At 37.3% G+C, this 20,793-nt stretch overlaps 1 protein-coding gene across 3 annotated transcripts in view; it reads right to left on the bottom strand.

Annotated features, from left to right (window-relative positions):
- The window catches only part of LOC306869605 (stress-induced-phosphoprotein 1-like), a 51,350-nt gene that overhangs the window by 7,304 nt on the left and 23,253 nt on the right, over nt 1-20,793 (bottom strand). For all 3 annotated transcript variants that reach the window (XR_013784182.1, XM_079416403.1, XM_079416404.1), the window contains exons 4-10: nt 20,028-20,169; nt 6,649-6,814; nt 5,832-5,958; nt 1,544-1,646; nt 1,330-1,450; nt 964-1,060; nt 728-852 (exon numbers count right to left, since the gene is read on the bottom strand). Coding sequence is in view for 2 of the 3 variants with exons in the window: in XM_079416403.1 (XP_079272529.1) it covers nt 728-852; nt 964-1,060; nt 1,330-1,450; nt 1,544-1,646; nt 5,832-5,958; nt 6,649-6,814; nt 20,028-20,169 (881 nt within the window). In the remaining variant the exon portion in view is untranslated. The remainder of the gene's footprint in view (nt 1-727; nt 853-963; nt 1,061-1,329; nt 1,451-1,543; nt 1,647-5,831; nt 5,959-6,648; nt 6,815-20,027; nt 20,170-20,793) is intronic.

Genomic DNA, 20,793 nt, shown 5'->3' with positions numbered 1-20,793 from the left:
AATTAACAAGAAAAGCAATTTATAAACTTTAGTAATGATGCAACACTGCTTCTATTGTGCAAGTGACAATTCCTGTGTCAACTATGCAGCGCGCAGCACGCTTATAATGCAGACGTGATGTGATTTGAAGCCGTTTGCGCATTGAGACGGAAAGCACGCGGTGATTCACACAGGCCGTTTATTAAATGTCTCACAGAAAATTTCAAATTACTATGTTATTTAATGAATAAATATGAATTGTACCTCACCTTCAGCATTTTAATTATTTCACCCGCACCAGACAGAGACTGAGACAGTCCCGCTGCATGTCGTGCCAAACCTCTTACGCGTCATCAGCTAGAGATCGTTTTTTTGAGATCTGCCTTTTTAGCGACCATCGATCAAACATCCCAAAGCGATTATCGGCCAATAATGATCGGTATCTGATCAATTGGAGCACCCCTACCCAATACCTAAGCATAATTACTCCAAACAACTATCTTACTATCAATAAGCAGCAAATTAGGAGTTTATCGAGAGAAAACTTAGTAAATAGTGAATGTGTTCCCTAATGTAGAGTGTTACCTGAAATTCCATAGCCGGTGCCCTGAGGAAAAAGAATGGAGTCATCCGATACTCTCATACTCATCTTAAATAACGTGACAAAAACTCACAACATGAACATGATCTGGCCCACTACAAGAGCTTCAAACAATCTCTGTGTGTGTGTTTGTATGCATGATTGTACCTTGAGGGCCAGCTGGAATTCCAGTAGTTTGGTGTAGCAGGCAGCTCTGTTGCTGAAGAGTTTTGCATCATAAGGGTTTCTCTTGATGGCCTCTGAGTAATGTTTCATGGCCAAAGGATAGTCACCTACATATCATACAGAAACAGAACAAATGAAAATCGCAGTCTAAATTATTTCAAAATAAATCTTATTAAATCGGAATGTTACAGCATTGATGATTTGGTTCATATACACACCCTTCTGGAAGGCATCATTGCCCTTGTTTTTTTCTTCCAGTGCCAAATCTGGATTGATGTAGGCCTCCTTCTCCCGTTCCTTTAAAGCCTTTTCTGCCTGTTTTGAAAAAACAGTTGAGTATAGATATTTTACTTCTGAGTTTAAGTCTCATTTCACACTACATAATGCTAAAATTAGGGTTTTTTAATTGTATAATGGGACAGTATTTAAAAGTAAATAAATAAAAAAATTTAAAAGCAAAATAAAATTCTTAATTCATCACTTTCATTTTCTGGTGAAATATGACCAGGACACCACAGTCTAACAGAAAAGAGAGATATAATAGGGCATATTGGTGTGAATCTTTCACCAAAAATCTCAATGACCTGCTGGCATTTCTTGACGACTTCAGGTGTGCGATGCTCTGTCAGACTCTTATTAAAAAACTGGACTGCCTCTTTGTACTTCTCCTGCTTAAAATAGGAATTACCAATCCTGGCGTATGCCCTGCAACCAAACAGAGACAAATAAATCAGTTTAGAGGTACCATAAATACATTAACACTCACTTTTCAGATTTGTTCTGGTACAGAAAACTTACTTGGCAATCTGTCTGTAATCCTCCCGGTTCTCTCTGCCCAGCTCAATGGCTTTCTCACAAAGCTCTCTGCACTTATCAAACTCCCCCTTTTCAAAATGCACAGCTAAGAAAGAAAACAGACAAACTTAATTAGAAGTATTCACTTGTAGAATGTGTGGATTTGTGAGAGTAGTTAAGGTGGTTTTATCCTACATATGACTTTAAATTAAAACTCACCAAACATTTTATCTTCACACTTGAACAAAAGCTAAGTGGGAAGGGCATAAATGTGGGTGGGTCCTCCCCCAGAAAAAAATATTACTGGAGTATATGCCATTTTCTGTAGTCTGGTGCCTTTTAATTAACGGAATAAACTGCCTTGTTGGCAGGGATTATTTACATTACCTCTCCACTAACGGCACAACACTAAAAAAGACGGCGCTTTAAGCACAATTCCAGTGGTGCAGGTGGTAAAGCGCATAGTGTTTTTGATGCGAGCGACCAGAGTTTGCGTCCGCCTTTTGCCGAAATCGTTCTTCTCCCTTTTCACATCTCACATTATATCAGAAAGGCATTTGTTTTCAATAAAAATAAAAGTGAAAGAAATAATCGAAAAGTTTAAAAGTATCGGGTAGGGTTAGGTGTATGATCAGCAGATACGCTAAGATGCTTTGTTTACTTTGCTGTGTCGCGGGAGTGCAGCAGGCGCGAGTAACTACTGAAAACACAGAATGGAGTTATATGGACCCTGAATGAGCCAAGTGGAATAGTTTGAGGAAGCAGCAGTGTGGAACTCAAGGCTGTAGCTAAATGGAGTTTAATTTATTACGGCATTCGTCATGTGGAATGGATTTGACCGACAGCTCTCTGAAAAATGCACAGACATTCGCTGAATTAGAGATGGTAAAAGTGGGTGGGTCCAATATCATTGGTCTTCAAAAGTGGGTGGGTCCTGTCCCACCCACATACAATGGTTCCGACACCCATGATTATAACAAATACCTGCAGAGGGCACCAACGGCCTGGTAATGTTTCACTTTACAGCGTGATTAAACGTTTAAATCCATTATTTTAATATTTGGCCACATGCAAACTCAAACTTTTATTCTGAAATCGCGATGTACAATAAATGGTATATTTAGAAATAGGTTGATGTATTCTCCTGTGCTGGCAAAGGTTTATAAATGATTTACGTTTCAAATCTAGTGAGATAATGGACACCGTTTTCCCAGATGAACGCTGAGAATTTAAATTCCCAGCATATACAGAGGAAGGGTTTAGTGCCTTTCACACATACAGTCTTTACTGCTAAATTACCGGTAACCATTAAGAGATCAGGACTTTATATATAAAAAAAAATAAAAATCCCGCTAAATTTGTTCTGGCAATCATATAGTTCTTACGGAGATGATATGATTACTCTGAGAAGAGGTGACCGGACCCTGAGGAAGATTGTGGAGAAGGACCGATTCCAGACCTTGGGGGACCTGCGGAAGCAGTGGACTGAGTCTGGAATAGAAACATCCAGAGCCACCGTGTACAGGCGTGTGCAGGAAATGGGCTACAGGTGCCGCATTCCCCAGGTCAAGCCACTTTTGAACCAGAAACAGCGGAAGAAGCGCCTGACCTGGGCTACAGAGAAGCAGCACTGGACTGTTGCTCAGTGGTCCAAAGTACTTTTTTCGGATGAAAGCAAATTTTGCATGTCATTCGGAAATCAAGGTGCCAGAGTCTGGAGGAAGACTGGGGAGAGGGAAATGCCAAAATGCCTGAAGTCCAGTGTCAAGTACCCACAGTCAGTGATGGTCTGGGGTGCCATGTCAGCTGCTGGTGTTGGTCCACTGTGTTTTATCAAGGGCAGGGTCAATGCAGCTAGCTATCAGGAGATTTGGGAGCACTTCATGCTTCTATCTGCTGAAAAGCTTTATGGAGACGAAGATTTCATTTTTCAGCACGAACTGGCACCTGCTCACAGTGCCAAAACCACTGGTAAATGGTTTACTGACCATGGTATTACTGTGCTCAACTGGCCTGCCAACTCCCCTGACCTGAACCCCATAGAGAATCTGTGGGATATTGTGAAGAGAAAGTTGAGACGCAAGACCCAACACTCTGGATGAGCTTAAGGCCGCTATCGAAGCATCCTGGGCCTCCATAACACCTCAGCAGTGCCACAGGCTGATTGCCTCCATGCCACGCCGCATTGAAGCAGTCATTTCTGCAAAAGGATTCCCGACCAAGTATTGAGTGCATAACTGAACAATTATTTGAAGGTTGACTTTTTTTGTATTAAAAACACTTTTCTTTTATTGGTCGGATGAAATATGCTAATTTTTTGAGATAGGAATTTGGGGTTTTCATGAGCTGTATGCCAAAATCATCAATATTAAAACAATAAAAGGCTTGAGCTACTTCAGTTGTGTGTAATGAATCTAAAATATATGAAAGTCTAATGTTTATCAGTACATTACAGAAAATAATGAACTTTATCACAATATGCTAATTTTTTGAGAAGGACCTGTACTATTATGGACGTCTCGTGTTTATAAGAGCAAAAAAATAATAATTCTGATTGGCTAGTAATGTTAGTTTGGTTGAGAGTGAAAGCTGTGCTCCTCTCATACCATTGGTTGGCGAACTCATGGACTCCAAAGTGATAAAGTTTTTTTTTTTTTTTCTCCGCACGGTGCCGGAGAACTTAAAGCCCTAAATAGCATTCTGTGAATCATCCAAACAAGTGGTGTCAATTGATAAAAAATAAATAAAATTGATTGCACAATTTTCTAAAATTAATCAATTAATCCCACCTAACATTAAAGTTTTTAAATATAAATTTAAATTGTTGTTTCTACATTAATTTGAAGATTGAATGTGAAATTATTGCAAAGACAGTATATTTTTTACATTTGTTTAATGGCATCTTTTTAATGACTGAAGGCAAGAATCACTGGCCACATTTACATGACTTAGAATTAGCGTAATGACATATGACGCATAAAAACGAGCAGTTCTTCCTTTTGAATAAAGTGTTGTATAAATGCTTGTCCTGTCATTATACAACTCTCCTTTCACTCTGCAACTATGAAATGAAGCAGGACAACATTCTGATTCTTATCAGCAGACGACTGGTTTTGGATGTGGGGAGGGGTATTTTTACTGCGTAATAAATATAAGCAGCACAACACAGCAGTTTATACACTCATTTTCACCAAGTTATGGCCAGAAATGGATAAATATTCTGCTATTTAAAACAAATAAAGAACCCATGTAGGAGAATGTTTATGCTCAAACAGCAGGAAACTCTATATGCCTGCAGTGCGTGCATGTAAAAATAAAAACAATTCTGATTTGAAGCTTGTGACAAACACGCAAAGCAACCCAATCACTTTATTTAACGTTCATGTAAACACAACATTCAGATTCATCAATCGGAATGAATTCAATCCAATTGAAACAAAAGTTGTGCATGTAAACAACCACTGATGTCTCTAGGAAATTGTTTTTTTTTTTTCTAATCTAATTTTTCTCATTACATATAGATCCACTGGCTATATGTAATGTTGACTATACTAACTATACAGTATAATTGAGAGCTATCAATTTTAACATTAGACCTAAAAAAAAAAAAAAAAAAACAATCTTCACATAAACCCATTATAATAAATGTCATTTACCTGTGCCCTTCAGCAAGTAGGAAATATACAGAAACTGAATAAATGAAACTGAAGTTAGCAAAAATAACTTCATCTAAATTAAATACAGATGAATCCTTAAAGCTACAAAGTTACTGATGTCCTCTTTTTTTTTTTTTTTTTTGTTCTTTGATTAACAGACAAAGCAGCTGGGCTATTAGGTTATTTAGCCGCTACTTTAAGAGCTGCCGTTGCTGAACGTGATGCGGATCTGACATGCATGATCATTTCATTCGCGCTTTAATATGAAATGGCAAAGGCATGTGCCGCCGTATTTGAATGTGCAATTGAAAAGAATGCGCTACGAGCACAGTATAATGGCTGACAGGACAGGAACATTTATTTTTACTGACATATGACCTAACATCTCATATGACCTCAGTTCTTGTCAAGGAAAAAGAAAAAAAAAAAAAAAAAAAAAAACAACAAAAAAAAACAAGAGACAGAAGCAGTAGTTGTGAGTAGGGTGGCCAAACTTAGCTCCATGTAAAGAGCCCTATTCGAACAGGATTAGTGATTAGCTTTACATGGAGAGGTGGGGTATCTCTGTGTTTGCAAAACTCAGTGATTTTAGTCCCATCCAAATGTGCCATCTCAGAATAGTGCTTAATTCTTACCTGCTTGGTTTGACAGATAGGTCATGTTGGTGGGATCGTGCTTTAGAGCTTCTTCATAGTGCTTCAGTGCAGTAGCAAAATCTTTGTTCTTATATGCTGCATTTCCCAGTTCCTTCTCCTTCAAGGCCTGGAAGAACGGTTAAAATTAGGACAGACACCATTGCTAACTTGGCATTGCAGCATATTCAACATAAAACCAAAATGCAGTCAACTAAACACAAAAGTCAAACAGCTCAGTTTAAATTGTCTGTTGTATGTAGGGCTGTGTTGGAGAACATGGCCACTGTATCGCCAGTGTGTTATTCTAAGCATTTACATTTATGCATTTAGCAGACGCTTTTATCCAAAGCGACTTACATTGCATTCAAGTTACAGTTTTTACATTTTATCAGCTCTTGTGAAGGATGCCATTTTGCATGGATACTGGGACACGAAAGAAGTTCAAAGTCTTGTTTACATAATAAATACTAGTTTAGCAACCAAATATTAGGATACACCTTGCATAATTAAACACTTGGATTTGTGCCGAAAGAGTTATGGGAGTCCAACTCCGGTTTCAGTTTCATTTAAAACAAATTTGTTTATATGTTTAGCCTTTATAAACTCAAATGTTGTTTATGATTAAAGGCACTATAATATTTGTGTGAGAACATTTTATTTTCCTTATTTCAGAATGTAATTACACGTATCACGCAACTTATTTTGTTGCAACAAAGCAATTTTGACCCAATGCGACTCACACAGGTGTGACTTGTATGGAAAATAGAGTACGTGTAGAGAAGAGCTACACCAAACCAAATTTGCTTCGACAGAGTACCATTCTCTTGTTCTCTGGCAGGTCTTCCTCTTTGGGAGGAGGTGGAGCTGTCTCTTTGGGTTTAGGGGGTGGGGGTGGAGTCAGTTCTTCCTCTTCATCCATGCCAGCTAGATCCAGGCCCAGCAGCACTGAGAGAGTGGTCATCACACGAGGGTCCTGCAGTTTTCTACAGAAAAAAAAAAAAAAAAAAACATTACTTAGGGCTGCACAATTAATAGAAATTAAAACGCAATTAGGCAAAATCTGCGATTGTCATGCGCATCTTGTCAGGGAAGCACAGCTCTGTGATCAGTAATAAATCTTCAGTAAATCTCCAAAGGCCAGATGGCGCTCTCATGCTGAAACTCCAAAAATACCCCGCAGAAGAAATCCAGGAAATCCCTATAGTGGTTGCTGAATAAACAGAAGATTTAAGTGCTTTCATTGATTCAACGTGACAAATAAACACACGACTACGACAATATATGGGTTATCTGAGTTCTTATTACCATTTTCATTATAATTAAGTATAAAATAATGCAATGCTAATCGACATAGCCTTTTATCACTGCTTAGAATACTATGAAATCTGTCACGTGCCTTATTCGGTGTAAGAAGCTACATCATCTCACAGAAGGATTTATTTGAAACACTCGGCTGACGTTATGAAGAGAGTTGAGTAAAAACATGTTATTTAATGTGGTATTTTCATGTGCTTTCAGATGGATCAGCATTTACTACACAGAGCCGTAGTTCACCGACAAGCTAAGCAAACTGCTTTTATATATATATATATATATATATATATATATATATATATATATATATATATATATATATATATATATATATATATATATATATATATATATATATATATATATATATATATATAAAAAAGCAGTTTGCTTAGCTTGTCGGTGAACTACGGCTCTGTGTAGTAAATGCTGCTCCATCTAAAAGCACATGAAAATACCAAATTTAACAACATTTTTCCTCCAAACTCTCGTATTTCATATTCACTATTGATCATAACACCGGCTTTGACAAGATGCACATTGCAATCGCATTTGATTAATCATGCATCCCTAAGAAATTACAGTACAAAAATATTTATGACAAAAAAATATATACAGTGGGTACGGAAAGTATTCAGACCCCCTTAAATTTTTCACTCTTTGTTATATTGCAGCCATTTGCTAAAATCATTTAAGTTCATTATTATTAAAAAAGAAAAACTGAAATATCACATGGTCCTAAGTATTCAGACCCTTTGCTGTGACACTCATATATTTAACTCAGGTGCTGTCAATTTCTTCTGATCATCCTTGAGATGGTTCTACACCTTCATTTGAGTCCAGTTGCGTTTGATTATACTGACTGGACTTGATTAGGAAAGCCACACACCTGTCTATATAAGACCTTACAGCTCACAGTGCATGTCAGAGCAAATGAGAATCATGAGGTCAAAGGAACTGCCTGAAGAGCTCAGAGACAGAATTGTGGCAAGGCACAGATCTGGCCAAGGTTACAAAAAAAATTCTGCTGCACTTAAGGTTCCTAAGAGCACAGTGGCCTCCATAATCCTTAAATGGATGACGTTTGGGATGACCAGAACCCTTCCTAGAGCTGGCCGTCCGGCCAAACTGAGCTATCGGGGGAGAAAAGCCTTGGTGAGAGAGGTAAAGAAGAACCCAAAGATCACTGTGGCTGAGCTCCATAGATGCAGTCGGGAGATGGGAGAAAGTTGTAGAAAGTCAACCATCACTGCAGCCCTCTACCAGTCGGGGCTTTATGGCAGAGTGGCCCGACGGAAGGCTCTCCTCAGTGCAAGACACATGAAAGCCCGCATGGAGTTTGCTAAAAAACACCTGAAGATTCTCTGGTCTGATGAGACCAAGATAGAACTTTTTGGCCTTAATTCTAAGCGGTATGTGTGGAGAAAACCAGGCACTGCTCATCACCTGTCCAATACAGTCCCAACAGTGAAGCATGGTGGTGGCAGCATCATGCTGTGGGGGTGTTTTTCAGCTGCAGGGACAGGACGACTGTTTGCAATCGAGGGAAAGATGAATGTGGCCAAGTACAGGGATATCCTGGACGAAAACCTTCTCCAGAGTAGGGCTGGGTATCGTTCAAAAATTTTCGATACCGGTTCCTGAACGATACTTTTTTTCGATACCAGTTTTATGAAATCAGTTTTAATAAGATTACATTATCTCAAAAAACTATTTTTTAATGTTGATATTTATACAGACTCAAAGCCTCATCTCCTGAGCCACTGCACAAAAGGAACAAAATATATCCAACACAATAAATAATTTTAATAAAGTTCAAATTGTTTTCAGTTTACACATCTGTTAGGCTAAGTTTACATTAGTGCGTGTTCATTTTAAAACATCATTTCTAGGTTGTTAAAGACTTCAAGAAATTTAAAATCTTCATCCACTTTCATAAGTGGGTGTTTTATTTTCTTTCACCATGTTTTATTGTTATTAAATTCTGGTGTAGTATGTCTAATTATTTGAATGCATAAAAACAACTTAGTTTATTTAAATTTAGTCTTAAAATAGCCTAATTAAATGTTTTATTTTTCCTCAGAAATTCTGTGTTCTGTATCTGGTTTTCAAATGAAGACATAAAACATTAATTACATTTCTTTAAACTATTGAAAATCAAAGTTTATTTATTTTGGCAAACAAAGGGGGTTTACTATTAAAATTAAAAAAAGTTGAATAACGGTTGTGTGATCATTACTAAAAAAAAAATAAGGTTTTAATAATTTTAATAGTAGCCTAGTAATAGCAGTATGTACAGTCCGCTGAACAATATAAATTTCTGCCGCAGTGTCTTCCAAGTTAAACCAAACTTTTATTTTGACGGGTTGCATGGAATACCTTTACAGTTCTGTGTGTATATGATATGACGCTAGTTTTACTCGAATCAAACGGTAAAATTTTATTTAGTTAGGCGGCAGACGCTGAAATCACCGCGAGCGTCACGCGAACTTCAGTCTGTGCGTAGTAAACAAACTGCGCGATATAGAGAGCAGACTGCTCCCCGTACGCTTTCGAAACGCTCTCGCGGATGTCAAACACTGATCAATCAGCGCCGCTTCTAGTCAAACACACCTAGTGCTGCAGGCTTATTGGCTCACTGACGGTGATGAGATTAACCCCTTAGGTATCAAAATTTGGTACCGAACGACAAGACGTTTTTCGATACTCTGTGGTATCGAGGCAATTCGGTCGGTGCCTAAAAAGTATCGAACTCGATACCCAGCCCTACTCCAGAGTGCTCAGGACCTCAGGACTGGGCCGAAGGTTTACCTTCCAACAAGACAATGACCCTAAGCACACAGCTAAAATAACGAAGGAGTGGCTTCACAACAACTCCGTGACTGTTCTTGAATGGCCCAGCCAGAGCCCTGACTTAAACCAAAAAAATGGCTGTCCACCAACGTTTACCATCCAACCTGACAGAACAGGAGAGGGTCTGCAAGGAGGAATGGCAGAGGATCCCCAAATCCAGGTGTGAAAAACTTGTTGCATCTTTCCCAAAAAGACTCATGGCTGTATTAGATCAAAAGGTGCTTCTACTAAATACTGAGCAAAGGGTCTGAATACTTAGGACCATGTGATATTTCAGTTTTTCTTTAATAAATCTGCAAAAATGTCAATAATTCTGTGTTTTTCTGTCAATATGGGGTGCTGTGTGTACATTAATGAGGAAAAAAAAAGAACTTAAATGATTTTAGCAAATGGCTGCAATATAACAGAGTGAAAAATTTAAGGGGGTCTGAATATTTTCCGTACCCACTGTATATTTACTGGAGAACAGATTTATATAAACCCACTATATACCCTCTTAACATCAGATAAACTACTTTATTTGCCAAAATGTGCAGCACACAAGGACACCATGTGGGATATTGCATTAATATTGCAGTGTGTTCTATATATTGCAATATTGCACCCAGGAGAATACAAAATCTAAGATTCACTGATTAAACTAATATTTTAGTAGCTCTGGCCTAACTATAGCAAACATCAGTCCTGACACTTCAAATGTTTTTTATTTTGTGTGTAAGGCACCACAATACTTTGTAACAGAAATGGTTTAACAGAATTATGACAGAACTATGGTTTATCTGCAATTAACAACTCATTAACAAATTTATATTCAAATATTTCATGCATAAAAAATGCATCTATTCAACGTTTTTAGTGCACGAGGATGAGAAATTTATATAATCTTTAAGCAGTGTTGGGAGTAAGGAGTTACAAAAGTAATGCATTACAGTAAGGTATTATTTTTTGCTGTAACGCAGTAGTGTAAGGCATTACTAAATCAATTTTCAGTAATATTTTACTCTGTACACGTTCAGTAATGCTTGCATTACAACACACTTTTAGCCCCCAATTATTATTATTATTTTTTTAAATTTAATTTAAAAATTGGGCTCGTACTTTATGTCCCTAGGGCCGGGCTTCGGGCCAATATTAACGTCATAGTTCAGACGCGGCCTGTTTTAGGCTTCTCCTTATCTTTATATTTTAGACATCCATTAATTATTGATGAAAAAAAAAATTGCCGCGCTGGTGGAAACAACATGAGTCCGTGCTGCCGCGACTGTCAAGAGCGACTCGACGGTGTTTAGTGTCCCGCAGCAGCAGCGAGCCGTCAGCACAGCTGAAGAGTTCTGCCTTCAAATACACGCAATAAAGCAAAAGCCCCAGCAAAATTAGTTACCATGAATGCGTTGCGGAAATGGTAAGAATTCGCCGCCATCTCGTTAGACGTGCCTTTAGAGAAAAGGGAATCTTCACGAATTGTATTAAATAGTTTTTGTTTTCGTTAAGTAGCAATTTAAAGCTTTCTTTAGATATATTTATGTCTGTGAGGCATGTATTTCGGTTCATTTTTGTGAAGCGCTCCTGTTCAAGATAAAAGCACTATGTTTTGTTGATATTGCGAGTGCACACAAATAAAAGTAGACCTTTTACAGTTCAGAATGATGTATTTATTACTCTTATGTTTAGGAGCAAAAATTACGGCGCAAGTTGTTTCCATTGAAAAAAAATTGCAATTGATTGTGCTGGTGCCTCCATGTCCTGCGCTTTAGCTTCCACTCTCGGCACAAACTACTGATGCAGCACACATTTATCTAGGATTAACGTTTAAACATTGTTATGCGCTTCAGCTGTTTTAGTATATCTATAGATTTTATTTTAGGCAAGTCGTGATGATTTGAGAAGGCTAAATTGATCAAACATAAGCTATGATCAGCCTGCCGGTCTGCCGCTTGGTTGTTACTTTAAGAAAGAAAAAACTTATTTAATGAACAAAAAAATGCTCCAAACGTTTTTCTACGAAATAAACAAGGTGATATTGGAAGGTCTATTTATTTATTAAACATTCGTTTCTCATTTAGCCTATTTGGTTCCACAGTATTTGCTGATTTTTATTTTATTTAAACTGATATTTTCCCATTATTTTACATCAAGGTGTATGCAGTCCGTGCCTCAAAACTTTCCATCTCACTAATAAACGTTCTACGTTTTATAATTATTTGTTCCTCAGTCTTTACCGATTTTCAGTTTTGTATAGGCCTACCATGCATATTTAAAATTTGTAAGTTATGTTATTTTATATTAGGCATATATCATGGTGTATTTTTATTTGTTTTGTTAATAAAAGTTAGCTATATGTTCTGTTGTATTTTGTTGTTGCTTGAATTTAATTCAAGCAATTGATGCCAAATTGCCGTTAATTTAAATGTGAAATTAAAGTACACGGTACTTTTACAAGCTATTTAAGCAAAGGAAAGTGAGAAAATTCAAACGAACTAAAAACAAACAACTACTTGACGCCGAATTGCCACCAATTTGAAAGTGAAAATAAAACGCGCACAGAGCTTACAAGCTATTTAAAACCGAAGTAAAGTGAGGAAAAGAGAGAAGACTCAAACGACGTCCACCCCCCATCCACCGAGTTGATACCGGTAAGGTGTTGACACACGTCGATTAACCAGTGGGAAAATTTCCCCACTGTCACAACACTACTTGATGTCTTTTTTCCTCCTTTCAGAATCCTTGCTGAACATGCGTTGGAAATAGCAATGGCATTGTCCTCCTCTGCCACCGAGAAAAACTTCCAGACCGGCGAAGACATGTTTGCAAATGATGACGTAATGAGCACAACATGCTGAGAGTCAGTGCAGTTTAAAGCTGCAATCACTTGCACTCGGAAAGAAGACAAATCTCAGATAAATCAGACTGATTGATTGATTTACCAGGAAGCATACTTTATTGGATCTAGTTATCGGATTTTTTTATACCGCGCAGCCCTAAACTGCACATGCGCATTGGCTGGTCTAGCCTGAAAAATAAGCTTTTTAAATGCTATTTGAGCATTATAAACAACATTCATAGGACAGTTAATTTCAGATTTTGTTGCTGATTTGAAACGTAATTTCATAGGGCAGGTTTTGAGATTTTAGGATTCCCCATTTCAATTAGATAGGACTTGGTTTTGGATGAGCTGCCCAGAGGCGTTGCAAACATGGCCACGGAGTGAACAGACTTTTCTTGAAAGTGACTTTGTCTGAACAAAAACAACAGGCTTATTAATACACATTCATTCTCTGCCAGCAGGTGGCGCTTTCAGAATGGCAGAAACATAACCCAGTAATGTCAGTACACAAAGCAGTACAGCACCGGGCTTTGAAACATGCAGTGCTCCTGTTTATTTAATGAAATCATAGCTTTTTGAAGTTTAACTGTCACATTAAGCTATATCACAATTCTGGTCTTTTCCGCCCCAATGTTGAAGACCTCTTGAAATCATAATTAAGACTTTCTTGTACAATTTAAGACTTTTTATGGCCTTAAATTTGATGCAATTAAATGTAAGACTTTAAGACTTAAGGATCCATGGAAACCCCGTTTCAACCAGGCAACATAAACTATGATTTTTAACATCATCTTGGCTGCGTTTACACTTGGCATTAACATGCGATCATCAGTCAATCAAAACATGGCACGTTTACACTTGGCAACATCAGCTGACTTCTCTATCTGGATAACCAATCGGATCCTTCTTTCCCATGCAATATTTAAATAAGTCTGCAGAGAACGTCCCGGTGCAAAGTCAACCTGAAGTTTTGGGTTTTCTCTTGAAAAGCATTTTTTTCAGTCTCGGGACATTTTACAAAATCAAAGAAATAAGTGTACGAGTTTCACTAGCGCTCAACAGCCTGGTGTTCTCGCTCTCTCTTCTGACAGTTCACGCGAGAGAGGGTGGGGTTTTGCGTGCATCTCATCAAATGTTGAACAGTTGTGCTGCTTAATATTTGTGGGAAAACTGTGATATATCAAACTCTATAACTGACTGCATCCCAAGCAACATCTCTGCTACATAACTGCAGTGACTTGTCACTCAGGGATCTCTTACATAATTTCACAAAATTAAATTCAATATTTAGGTCCATTGTCAATTGATATAGCAGAGTGCAAGCAGGACCCTGTACAGTCAGACTGTCATTATAAGTTTAGTGTAACAAGAGTAGTGGTTAACAGATGTAGATTTTTATTTTATTTTTTCAGCGAGTCATTCATAAGTTACATGTGATTTTGTTTAGTTGTCTATTATTTTTTTCTTCAGAATCATGAGAACCACAACTTCCATTGAAAAAAAAAAAAAAAAAAAAAACAACTATCCAGAATCATGCAGTTCCATTTTGCACACAAACAGCTCTTAAAAGAGTCAAGGTTTTATGTAGCCTGTTGATTTTTGTTCATGGTATTCAGCTCCAAAAAAAAATGGTTTGCAAAAAAGAGACAGGATACATATTTGATATTATTTAAAATCACATTGGAATCGAAACTGGGAATTGAAAAGAATTGGAACCGATAAGCAGAATCGTAATCGATACCCAACCCTATAAATGTGAATGTACTTGTACTCATTAAAATGCCCTGACACCAAAAGCCGATACCACAGTGTGAACAGTGCTGCGTCCAGATAAATAAAACACTTACAACACAAAGTAGAATGGAGTTATTAGAGATTCAGGATATCTATGATGCACAAGTATGTAATTAATATAATCTTAACCCTTTGGGGTCGGCTGTATCGCCCGCGATACGAACTCGGTTTTTTTAAGATAAGTGCAAAAGACACTAAAAATGCTCTGTTGATTTTGGTCACACAAATAAGTGTTATACATCAATCGAAACTGTTAAGTGTCTACTTTTTTTTTTGAGTACACTCACGATTACAACAAAACTTTGTGGTTTTGGGGAAAAAAGAAAACAAACAGGATGCGCTCTCTGTCTTCTCCGCGATATATTTATAGTAACGCGTCACTAAAATGAAGTGTAACTCAGCAAATACTCAACACAGAAACATGAGTTATATCTATAGAAAGCCTGGAGTGTCTGCTTTCAACTGAAGTAAGTGTTGCCGAAAACAAATGTTCTGTGATAAAGTAATCCGTATGAAACCGACACGATGTTCAGTCTGTCCAGTCTAACTCATTATTTCTAATGAGATCCCGCCCCCTCGTGTTCACATGTAAATAACCACGTGACGCGCGCGCGCTTTGAGACGCCCAACAACAAACAGTCACGAAACTCCGTTCATCTCTGCTGCTGATAGTTTCTGGAAGAAGACGCGCTGAGTAAAGGCTGGATTTACCTCAGAATAAGAGCCAAGAGTTCTTCCAGAATACATCGATCGATCTGATAAGTAAGTAAATGCTTCTTTTTGCATTAGTTAGCGTGTTGTGACAAACCTGAACTAGTTGGGTTTTCCCCAAACGACAACATGATGAATGCTACGCATCTAAGAATGTTTAATGTTCACAAATAGATTTAATATCGTGCTAAACAATAACAATTAGTTTCTCAGATATAAAATATCCTTTTTTTTAAATGGTACAAAGTACATCCTTTTGTAGTTCACAGCATACGTGAGTCTATGGCTGCAGAATCATAACAGCTTCTATAAAATCATACATACTAGACTATATGACTAAGTTACACAATCATAGTTGTTTTTCTCCCAAACTGTAATTCCAGACTACAGTGTTTGAATATGATGGACAATTCATTGTATTTCAATTTCTTACGGCACGATGTTGTTTTCATGCTCTTTATAAAACAATAATATGAGTATATTATAACATGATGAATGCTACGAGTCTAAGTATGTTTACAACATGTTTATTATTAATAGTCTTCTCTGTTCAAAAATAGATTTAAATTACGTGCTAAACAATAATAGTTTCTCAGATATAAAATTTTTTATAGTACAAATTACATCCTTTTGTGGTTCACAGCATACATGAGTCTATGGCTGCAGAATCATAACAGCTTCTATAAAATCATGCATACTAGACTATATGACTACACAATCATAGTTGTTTTTTTGGGGGGGGGGGTTCCCCGTTCCCCAAACTGTTGTTTTCATGCTCTATATAAAACAATAAAAGTAATATGAGAGTACATTGTAACATGATGAATGCTACGAGTCTAAGTATGTTTACAACATGTTTATTATTAATAGTCTTCTCTGTTCAAAAATAGATTTTAATAACGTACTAAACAATAATAATTAGTTTCTCAGATAAAATGTTTTTTTTTGTGTAGGATAGTACAAAGCATGCATGAGTCTATGCTCACAAATGTTTTTGGTTGTTTGTATTTTATTGAATCAGGTACCTGAACCACAGATGAATCCTGATGACTTTCTTCAAGATGTTTTCCTCTGAGAGTGCTGTACCAACATCAGATGGTCAACTACACTGATATTCTATGGTAAAACAAGATCCTTGACTACTGATTATGTTTTTTTCTTCTTGAATCCATGGAAATAAGTAAATGTTGTTGAACAGAATCTGTTGCAGGAACGAGTCAAAGTCTGTTCACATCTCTGTGGTTAGATCAGTGTGCACAATAATGTGTCTTTGACCTTCATTATGTATGCTTTGATTATACTGTGTTGTAAATAAAATACAAATAATTTAAAAACCCCATTTTTTCAGTCTCCTCACACTCTCTGTCTTACCTTCCTCAGTCACAGTCACACTGATGGGCCATTAGCAGCTTTAGGGGAGGGCCCTTTGTCTCTCAGGTGAGAACCGCTTAATATTCAAGGCTATTATCACTCCCTCGCATATACGCTTTCTATCACAAAACATGTCTTTAAAAATTTAAATCAATATATTGTTTTCTGTGAATGAGTAAGCTGAATGATTTTCACATAATTGTGAAGTAAATTTTCTAGCCTAGAAGACTGATTACACAAAAGTCTTATTCAGGACGATTTAGTGTGGCTTTTATGCCTTATTTCAGCTACATTTTTTTCCCCAAAACTTTCTAACCACGCATAATATTTTTTTTCTAACAAATGCAAACATGTACATCCACCTTGGTCACATTATTGTAGCATAGTTTGTGCTGAATACAAAAAAAAATACATGTTGGTCAATATTATATTATAAGTAGCTGAAATAAGCACAAATATCAGGGCATGTCAACACATCTCAAGGGCCCCAAAATTACCTCAGACCCCAGAGGGTTAAACATTCAATATTCATGCCTGTATAGCTGATGTGCTTGAGCTGAAAAGCAAAGCATGCTGAGTGGTTTGAGCGTGCGGCAGCTAGGGCTGTAATCAACCAAAGAAAATCTTGGTCGACTGAAGTCCTGAAACGTTCGACTAAAAATCGACTAAAAATGACGTTGTGGAGAGAAAAAAAACGTACGTTACATTAATTAGATATGCACTGTGCTCAGTACTTGGTAGCCTTGTTGTCTGCCTAAATTAATTATAAATAAACATAAAAAAACTAATAGGCTATTTGCAGTATATTAAATCGTTTTTGACCTAATTATTTTGCACTGAAATGAGTCTGACACACGAGTCTGTCGTCTCTGACAGCGGTGCATCACGTGCACCTGCGCAATATCATAGCCTGTGATTTCTGAAAACAGTACTATGTTGTCAACTAGTGATATCACAAGAACTTTTGAGGAATGTGCAACATAATTTAGAAAATTATTTTTGTCATATGTTATAAGTATAACTGTCAGACACTATCATTTCAGCCGCTCTGCGCAGCTCGCACAGAGCGAGGCTGAAGATAAGAGCTCAGCTTCGCGGCTGAGACACGAATAGACAAAGCTTTTACTCTTAATAAACACAAAAGGCGCGTCCACTTTAATAAAAAAAAGAATATTTATTAAACAAACAAGAGCAGAAACCAAATAAAGTGCATAACTGAAAAATAAAGCATCTTAGGCTCAAAACTAACACAAACAGTGGGCACAGCGCAATTGCGCAATATTGTGAGAACTGAGAAAGTGGAGCACTTCTATCAGAGTGATTCTGCCTATCGCGCCTTCACTAACTTTAAGTTAATCAACAACGAATTGTGACTCCTGGGAAAAACGGGATGTCTGGTCACCCTATCCCTATAACCATTCAGTTGCTGAGGCCATTGTTTCAGATCGCTAGTTTGCGTTTTGGTAGCGTATCCGCCCACTGCGGCTGCCATACTCTGACTAGATATACAAACGCCCCTCATCTGATTGCGATCCAGTGACAGGGACGCACATTTTAAAAGACAAGACAGTCAACTTAGCCTATAGGATGTATTTTGAATGTCCGGTAGTCCTCAAATAACATTTTAGTCCCGTCTCGTCTCGTTAACGAAGACGCGCATACATTTCGTCATAGTTTTTATCATCAGATATTAATTTTATCTCGTCAACTTCTCGTCTTAGTCACAGAAAAAAGGTTCGTTAACGAATATTTTTCGTCGTCCTCTTCGTTAACGAAATTAACACTGGTTCTTTGGAAGGAGACAGCTTCTTGTTTTTACACTAGCTTATTATTAAATAAATAATATTCAGCATCAAACCTTCTAAAGCCTACTTATCTGTCTCTCTTCTCCAGTGGGTTGGGCTAATCCAAAAAAAGTGAAAACAATGGGGGTGTTCTGAAAACAGACTGTTACCTGTGAAACAGGGGTGCTCTGAAAACACCCCCATTAGTAATTAGTGCTTTCCACCTGATGAAATGAGCGCGGCCAAACTGATGAAATGAGCGCGGCAAAAAATCGACCAATCAGATTTTTGGTCGAACCAGACCGTATCGACCAATTAATCGACTAATCGACTGGGACGTTACAGCCCTAGCGGCAGCACATATGTGCGAGCAAACATCCCTTTCTCACAGACGTCACTGGAAGGTTTATAGTTTGATCGGATGTGTCAAAAGCAAGTAAAACAATGCACAAATTACTTAAGTTACTTGACGGTAAGGAGACAGGTGGGGAGAGCGTGCGAGAGATAGAGCATGTGCATTTCTGATGAATCACTGCGCACATGCATCATTTGGATTAAACCTAAATTGTAAATATAAAACCAAAAAAAATAGGGGCATTCACTATACACATTTATTTTAAACAGCAAGCATACACAACTTTATTTAAAGCGAAAGTGAGACTATCAGCCTATGTGAAATACGCTAGGCTATACGAGTCTCTCATTCTGCACCAATACAAAGGTGTATGCGCATTGCGTATGCTTTGCTTGCTTGATGTTAATTGCATTATATGAGTTGCTTTGGAATAAGTCACATCACATTTCAGATGATAAAAAAACATGACTTCTATTTCAGAAAATATGTTCATCGCTGTTATTATGTATAACCTTCCTGCATTGTTAAAAGAAAATGTCTTGTGATTACAGTGCTGAGCTTTTGCAATGGAACAGCTCTGATGTGCTTTTAAAATTAAAGATGAAATACGACAGAGCAATAAAATGAACGGTGAAAGTAACAAAAGCTTAAACAATACATTTTAGTGGGCATAAGTGCGAAAATAACTGAAGGAAATATTTATTTGCTAAATGAACTAATCAAACTAATTTTATTCAGATTCTTTTGGTTTCTCTACTCTTTATTTTTAAAACTTGTGAAAAAGTGGCATGAAAATGCAGGTATTGGTACTCAGTTTGGTACTCGGCAAGTACCAAAAGTAATAAGTATCTGTATTGGGCTCATTCTGAAAAGTCCGTACATATTAATTTATATAAATATAAATTACAAAATTTTTTTTTTTAAAGATGGATTTAACAAAGACTGTAAACTTATGAAGAAATAGAAGCTTCTGTGCATCTGCGCTTGGGAACTGCATTATCTGCGCTGTCAAAAAACGTCAGATAGTTATTGGTTGACACCACGAAGAAATACCTAATATCAGCAAACCACTATACAAGAGACCTTTGCGTAGTGCCGTAGTATTATGCGATTATGACCAGCCGACTGTACATTATGCAAAGACAGACACAAATAGAATCCGAAAGGCAGAAGGCATACAGAACACTTACGTGCCAAGCTCTGAGGGCTTGTTCCTGAGCTGCTCCAGCAGATCCCTGTAGCTGGGGTCAGAGAGGAGAGCTCTGGTTCGAGGGTCACCCTCCAGCTTTTCATACAAGTTGGGAATGGAAAATGGGTTCATCATCTTTCTCTCTGAAATGAACATGAAATCATCAGTTATCACACCAAATCTTTCAGTTTCTCACCATGTTCCTTCAATTTTAAGAAAAAGGTACAAGTAGAGCTGGGCGGTATGACCAAAAATTTATATCACTGTATTTTTCAAAATCATGCCGGTTTCACGGAATGACTTTGTTGTTTTTTTTCCATGCACTAACCACATTTTCTACTGATTGAGACGAAATACTGCAATAGATTGACTTCAAAAAAAATTGTCATTTGAACTGATCTTAGGACTGGTGGTGGTGCTTAAGATATTGTTTGTCATTTAGTGACTCTTAAAAAAAAAAACAAAAAAAAACAAAAACAAAGGAAAACTAAACCTACTGATAAGATAATGCTACTATGAATTCTACAACTAACAACAATATAAAATGCACTAGGCATTAATGACCTGCTGGCTTCATGAATATTAAACACATTGTCTGTGTTCGTTCGAATTGATTTGCTGAAATCAAAACAGGGACGATAATAGGTCAGCGCCAGCCATTGAGATTGCAGATTGAGCATTGGTTCCGCCCACTACCAGACAACGCGGCAGTTCTTAAAAGCTGAAGAATTCCTAAAGATCTGTTATTTTGACAGGAAAATACTACA

This window comes from Barbus barbus (assembly GCF_936440315.1).
Source record: "Barbus barbus genome assembly, chromosome: 5".
Classification (NCBI taxonomy): domain Eukaryota; kingdom Metazoa; phylum Chordata; class Actinopteri; order Cypriniformes; family Cyprinidae; genus Barbus; species Barbus barbus.
This window is presented reverse-complemented; position numbering and strand designations above follow the sequence as displayed.